Source organism: Loxodonta africana, chromosome 15, assembly GCF_030014295.1.
Source record: "Loxodonta africana isolate mLoxAfr1 chromosome 15, mLoxAfr1.hap2, whole genome shotgun sequence".
NCBI lineage: Eukaryota > Metazoa > Chordata > Mammalia > Proboscidea > Elephantidae > Loxodonta > Loxodonta africana.
Window position 1 is genome coordinate 24,635,091 of NC_087356.1, and position 7,436 is coordinate 24,642,526.

At 48.9% G+C, this 7,436-nt stretch overlaps 1 protein-coding gene across 2 annotated transcripts in view; it reads right to left on the bottom strand.

Annotated features, from left to right (window-relative positions):
• The window catches only part of ASPRV1 (aspartic peptidase retroviral like 1), an 88,425-nt gene that overhangs the window by 13,811 nt on the left and 67,178 nt on the right, over positions 1–7,436 (bottom strand). The window contains exon 2 of one of the 2 annotated variants that reach the window (XM_023552729.2): positions 4,482–7,428. The exons of the other annotated variant lie outside the window; for it this stretch is intronic. Within the exon in view, the coding sequence (XP_023408497.1) occupies positions 6,525–7,304 (780 nt within the window). The 5' untranslated portion in view covers positions 7,305–7,428 and the 3' untranslated portion in view covers positions 4,482–6,524. Of the gene's footprint in view, positions 1–4,481; positions 7,429–7,436 lie in introns of those variants that run through there. 2 annotated transcript variants of the gene reach the window in all.

The following is a 7,436-nucleotide window of genomic DNA, read 5'->3' on the forward strand; positions in this document are numbered from 1 at the left end:
TATCTGGGGTGGAAACGCAAAATCTCTGCAGGGGTTCAAAACAGAACAAGCCTATTCAGAGCTGTGAGAAATACAGCATCTGCTATCTCTGGCCTTCTAGAGTCTCCTCAAAGGTCACACAAGACCCTCCACTCCTGGTCCTCTCTGTCTTCTCCTCCAGTGGCCGGGCTAGCCAGTGCCAGTCTGTCTGGTCCTCGCCTCCCTCCCTTTCCACCCTCTACCCAGCATCTTCCTGGGAAGCACCTACTCATCTTTCAAGACTCAGCTCAAAGATCTCCTCTGTGGAGCCCTTCCTGCCTCCCACGCCATACCCAGATAGATGACGTGACCCCTGCCTGTGTCTCTTGCTTCTGCACTCTTGGGCCCTGGGTTCACTGGCCTGGCTATCTCCCTCTTTCAGACTGTGAATACCTGACAGCACAGCTTACTCACACAGGTCCCAGGGCAGGAAGATACTCTAATAGGAGTTCAGAGACAGGAGGGCAAACCTGGCCTCAGGTGAGTCCCACAGGTAACACATGCTTTGGAGAATTTGTCACAGTCCTGGTCCAGAGGATTGCAGAGCTAATCCAGCTTGGTGGGTGCTGCCCCACAATGTCTGAGCACTCAGAGACAAAACTTGAGTTCTGATTTACAACCCACAATGACTGGATGGTCAGAGTGGCCTGACCAGAGTTTGCCCTCCTGGCAAGCACGGCCAGGGAAGCCCAATTACTCAGGTTGCTTGGCAAAGGTGAACTCTGGCCAGGAGCAGCGACTGATGGAAGTGGAATGCGTGATGGTGGCAGCTCTGACAGCTGCCTCTGTGTCTCCTCAGTAGCTGAGGACCAGGTGGGCAGACCAGGCTACCTCAGCATCACCACATGAGAAGGGCTTGTAGCTGTCAGTCGCCGACTCCAGCTGTCCTCCTGACGGACACACTGTGTCCTCAGATCAAGTAGGCCTTCTGCCTGGTCGTCAAAGCAAGCCTTGTACCCCTGGGAGTCCGAGTCTCTTTTTAAGATGACTGTACCTGCCTCTTCTGGCCTCACAATTTATCTTTCTTATAGAACACCTTTCCATGGCTGCCAAGGACCACCCACATCAGCACCTCCCCGTTGCCCCGTTGCAGTCGAGTCGAATCCAACTCATAGCAACCCTATAGAACAGAGCAGAACTGCCCCATAGAATTTCCAAGGAGTGCCTGGTAGATTCAAACTGCCAGCCTTTTGGTTAGCAGCCATAACACTTAACGGCTACGTCACCAGGATTTCAAAAAAAAAAAAAAAAACCCACTGCTAGTAGATGATTAATAACTGTTTGCTTCTAGGTTTGTCTTTCATAGGCAATGGGTTAACAAATGTGAAACTACTTTCTGGGTGTTTTAGGACTGAGCAATTAAGTAACCCGGAGCCAGGTTTCTCAATGTTGGAGAAAAGAGTTGCAAATACAGAAAGGGGGAAAGCTAAAACAAACCCTATGGGGCTGGGTTGGAATAGGAGGTGTCAGTATGGACTCATATTTGTAATATAGATAGGAAGATATATAGAGAGAAATATTTGTAGATGTACTATATGTTGTGGTTTTTTTTTTTTTTTCCTTAGCCCTGACCACTGACAGGACCTGGGAGTAATGATACCCCAGTGACAATCAGCACACCCAGCACCTAAATCCTAGTTTCTGAATACCAAACTCCACTAAAAGCACTCAGGGCACCACGAGAAATGGCTAATTCCAGGGCTGGTCCAGGGAAGGTACGAGATGAACCTGGAACATCTTGTTGTGCCAGAAAAGAAGGACGGGCTCACTCAGATTATGATGGGGATATGTCACCAGGAGATAGGGGTCAGCTTGAAGAGGTTCCCACAGTCAAATTCAGAACAATTTGTGCATCAAAATAAATGATAGCAACGAAGTATAACTCATTGAATAAAATAAGGATCTGTGAGTCCACAATGATATAAATTAAGAAAGTAGTTAATGAATTAAAGGGAAAGCTCTTTAGAGTTGAGTGCCCGCTAAAAACTGTAGAAGAAAAGACAGAATTGAAAATCACAATTTGGCAACCCTCACAGGAATAATCAATTCAGGCAAGGGTCATCAATGGATGCTAAATCTAGTAGGTGACAGGCTAATGAGAAACAGCGTATTTCTAGAGTATCAGAGTATCTCCCCACAAGACTTGAATTAATTAACCCACTGCCATTGAGTCGATTCCAACTCATAGCGACACTATAGACAGAGTAGAACTGCCCCATAGACTTTCCAAGGACAGCCTGGTGGATTCAAAGAGCTGATCTTTTGGTTAGCAGCCATAGCACTTACCCACTTCGCCACCAGGGTTTCCATGTATTAATTAAAAAGGAGCAGCCTGGCAGATGCTACCTTGACCAAATGATTAACGTTAATATCGCCAGTAATGGGACAAATAGGCATCCTGTGAGCCACACGACCTCACTTCTGGGTATTCCTGGCAAAAACACATAGCCTGAATCCAGTCGCAAGAAAACATCAGATGCCCCCAGACTGAGGGACGTTCTAGGAAATAAATAACTGCCCGGTACTCTTAAAACATGTCAAGGTCATGAAAGACAAAGACGCAGTGAGGGGCTGTTCCAAATTAAAGGAGCCTAATGAGACAATTTTTAATGAGACAAAAACAACTAAAAGCAATGTGTAGCTGGATTGGATCCTGGATCAGACAAAAAATTTTTTCCTTGTCATAAAAGTCATTATTGGGACAATTAGAAAATTTCGAATAAGGTCTACAGATTATATATTATTATATCAATGTTAATTTCCTAATTTCAAGAATTGTATTGTGGTTATGGAGCTCCGGAGGCACAGTGGTTAAGAGCTTGGCTGCTAAGCAAAAGGTCAGCAGTTCAAATCCACCGGCTACTCCTTGGAAGCCCTATAGGGCAGTTCTGCTCTGTCCTATATAGGGTCAACGAGTCGGCATCGACTCAATAGCAATGGGTATTATGGTTATATAAGAGAATGTCTCAGTTTTGTTTTGTTTTTAGAAATAAACACTAAAGTATTTAGAGATAAATGTGCATCATACACGCAGTTTTCAAATGGTTCAGAAAAGCAATTATATACACATACGGAAAGAGAATGAGAGTGAGAAAATGATAAAGTTAATTGGGAGAATATTAATATTTGGGGAAACTGGGTGAAACATACATGGGAATTCTTTGTACTACTTTCTTGCAACTTGCTTGTAAGTCTGAAATTATTTAAAAAGTTTAAAAATAAAATCACTGCTGGGTAAAAGCCTGAGGATTGTCTAGTATAGTTGGGGCCATCAGTAGGCATTTAGTATGTGGTGGTCTTGGAATCAACTCGATGGCAATGGGTTTTTATTTTTTGTTTTGGTCCTTATGGGGTGGGAGGGTTTGTCCTGTAGGGACCAGGTGTCGCCCCTTAACACTAGACTGTTCTAGGCCAGCATTTTTCAAACTTTCATGTGCACGAGAATCACCTGAGGATCTCATTCAAAGCAGATTTCAGTGCAGGTCTGGGTGGGGATGGAGATTCTGCATTTCTAACAAGCTCCCAGGTTATGCTGATGCCGCCCTTCTGCCGGTCCAGGGACCACATCTGGAGTAGCAAGGAGGTATATACCGCTGGGGATTGCACCAGGCAGCCTCAAACCTTGGAATCACAGGAAGAGCTGACTTTAACTGGTCTTCCAGTTGAGTCTAACGTGCAGCCAGGACTAAACCCTTTACATTGATGCCTGCGTCTGTCTCTTCCTTCCCATCAGCTTGAATTCAGCCCTTCCTAAGTTTGGATACAGAACTTCCAAGCTGGGATGCTTTGCTGCCCCTTCCCTCCATCCTAGACTCAGAAGCCAGGGGGATCTTCTGCTCCTCCCCTGTTCAAACACCTGCCAAGTAAGTCGAGTGAGAATTCCTCACCCAGGCATCAAGGCTTCTGTGATGTGGCCTCAACCCACTTTTCCTGGCTTCTCTCCCAGCAACCCCTTTGATACTCTGCTCCTAGGAAGCAGCTGACCCCGATCCTGCAGCCCTGGTTCCACACGTTTGTTTTTGCGGTCTCTCTCACACCCACGCGTAGCGCCTGTCTTAAGTCTCACTCCCAACCTCCAGGTCAGAGCCATGGGGGCCGCTGACATCCGTGTTCCTCTTGCCCCAGGGGAGAACCTGAGGACAGCCCCAGGAGCTGGGAGGAGTGGGGAACCTGCTGGCTCAGACCACTGCTCCTCACTCAGACCAGGGCATGAGAAAGATTGGTGGTTTGCATTTCTTGGGACAGGGCTCAGCTCCCTACTGCGTGCAAGGCAAGGCAAGGAAGGGGTAGCTTGGGTGTCGCCCTGGAATTCTAGCCTGGCCACCCAGTCCCCAATCCCCTCATCGCCTCCCCACGGACTCCTCACCCTCCCTCCTTCAGCCTAGCAAGTGGCTAGGACCTGAAGGACCTAGAGGGAAATAGGTCACAGGGAGGTGCCACCCAGGTTGTTCCCTCAGGGGAGGGTTTGGCCCAGGAGAGAAGCAGCACTTGTTAGGTCAGCAGAGAGGAGGATTGAAAAACAAATTGGAGAAGGGGGATGCAGGATCTGGGAGGTGTGAGCACCATCTCCTCCTCCAGTTCCCCCAACCCCTCTCGCTGTGCCCCACCCCCTTCTCCAGGCCTGCTTTCCTGGGAAAGGCTTTCTCCAGATCACCACCACCCTGTGCCCCACGTGCCCTGGGGCTGACAAAGCTAATTCCAGTTAAGACATCTGGCTTCCCAGAGACCAGGCTTCAGTAAACCATGGGGATTAGGGACTGGGCGGGAGGCCTCATTCCCAGGGAGAATCACAGCTTGAGTCCGGGAGGAATGGGCCAGGAGCAGCTCAGACAATTTCAGGGGGTCCAAAGGCAAGTTCCAGTGGCTTCTTAGCGTCAAAGAAGGGAGCCCCACATTTTGGCTCCCCACTCAGGCTGCTTCTCTCTCCCTCCAGGATATCCAGGTGGTAGACTTCCAGAAGAGGCCTATTCCACCCTCATGATGGGAAAATGGCCCTACCCACCCTTCTGTCTCCCTGCAGATCACTGAGTCCCAGCAGCTCCAAGCCTTTGACCTTGGACCACCTTCCAGTGCTCATGGTCAGCTCAAAGGGTATGGTCACCTGCCCCTGAGAACTGGCTGTCCAGATGTACTTGGTGGTGAGACTGGAAACAAATCTACTCCTTTATGGAGATTTCTATCCACTCAGCTTCTCCCTTTGGGTTGGGGGCTTTCAGATTCCCAACCTTGCTGAGTCTTGGAGCTAGAAGCAGGAACTTGGAAGAAAATATGAGCTGGACCCCCAGAAGAGATGAGCACCCCATTTATTGATCTGGGCATGTCCACCCCACTCCATTAGCTTCTCTAGTGTTAGGCTCATTTCAAGTCCTTCTAGGAAGAAGCTGTCCTCCAACTTCTGGAGCCCCCGTTGCTGGAGACCCATTGCAGCCCCCTCCTCTATCCTCCAGAGCTTCCTCGGGCTGCCCCACACAGGTCAACTCTTGACTTCTGACCTTGCTTTCTGCCTCCAAGTTCTGGCTCCCAGCAGGGCTGTAAAAACCTCTTTGCCAGGCAGGTACTTTCCTGTTTGTTTACAATAACCACAATTTTTCAATCTCCAATCTAGACATCTCTCAAATAACTTTCGGGTCACTTTTGAGTGTAAGGGGCCATTTGGATGCTAAAATATTGTAGTTTGAAATGATTAACGGATAGATGATTAGATTAGAAATGATGAGAGAAATTACAGAGGAAATAAGTAAAAATATTTGAAGAGGCTGCCTTAGAAAATCCAAGGTGTATATATATATATATTCCTCTTATATCTCCAGGCTAGGACCATAGATGGCACTCAGTAAATACTTGGCTCTTCCATCCCACTGACATTTATTTCCTGTTTTTCCCACCCTCACACATCTACTCCATTCATCTCCAATCAACACATTACATGGTTTTTCCATGAATCAATCTTTATTGGTTTTTGAAGTAATTGAATAATTGGCACAAGGCTCAAAGCAAACGACAGAAGGAAACATACCATCACACAGTGGGAAGACTCAACAGGGAAGAATTCCAGAGCAGCTGTGATCCTTACCCATGAGCTGGGACTTTCTCATGAGGACCCTGAAGCCATACCAAGCTCAGCTGAGACAGACTGTGTGGACCTGCAGGTGACTAAGCCACACCTCAGAGAATCTGAAAGGGTCCCCCAGTCTGCCATCAAAGACAACCACTCCTAGCCTTCTTCTCGAACCTTCTTCTAGCCTTCAAGTCTTTGCCACCAATAGTAGCTTGACAACAATGGGGACCCTCTCCCCTGAAGAAAGTCTGCCTGCTCTCCCTCACCTGTGCCTTTTTTAATGGGTGCCTCCCCCACCAGCGGCAGATTAGGGCCCCTGCAGAGGGAGGGGGAGGGCAAGGGTTGGTTTTTGAGGGTTGGCCAAGCCCACTGACTACCCTGAGGATATATGCCCCCCTATTCTGGAAGGTCTTCCCACCAAGGCTTGGAGTATAGGAAAGGGAGTTTCTCAATAGGAGAGCTGCTCCTGCCCCTCCTGTGAAGAGGGTTCCTCCTCTATGAGTTCCAGGTCAAACTCATCTTCCAGGGACCCTCCAACAGGCAGAAGGCGGAATTTCTTTCCTTTTAGGGTGCATGTACGATGCTGGAAGTCCAGGACGGCATTGTGGTCCTGGAGCACGTCAGTACCAATGATGGCCTCTTCGGCACTTGCATTGGCCACTAGGAACTCTGCCTTCAGCTTCAGCTTGCCCAGAGACACCGCTGTATCCCAGACACCCAGGATCTTCATTTCAGCACCATTGGCCACTTTGACCACATTCTCAAATGGCCGCAGGGTGTCCAAATCGCCATCAGTGACCTCTTCCCACAAGCTCGGGTGGACCACAGAAACCTGGGCTCCAGAGTCCACCAGGAACCTAACAGGCACTTTGTCAATTTTCCCCTTGAGGTAGTAGCCCTTACCCATGCTGTTGGCAAAGACGATCTCTTTGGGCAGGTGACTGTGGGCAGCACTGGGGCCCCCAAAATTCTTCATTAGGGTCTCTTTCACAACCCCATAGTCTCCTTGGTCCTCAGGGCTGAGTCCTCTGTAGACCTCCAGGGCATCTCCCCTGAGGGACTCTTTCAGGTACCTCAGCTTGGTGACATGGTCCCAATTGTTGAAGTAGTTGATGACCTCTAAGCGGTGCAGCCAGAGATGTGGGGCGAGGTTGGCTCCATCAAAAGGCTCTGGGACAAAGGCTTGCCCCCGGTGGCCTTCCTGGCTCCTGTGTCCGCTCCCAGCCATGCCTCTGTTCTCCTCTGGAACTGCAGCAGCAACCCACACCAAGTAGAGAAAGCCACAGAGCAGTGTTGGCGCAATCACGCTGGAGAGCAAGGCCTTCTAAATGGACTGCTGCTTACTTGCCCAGCTGTGGGC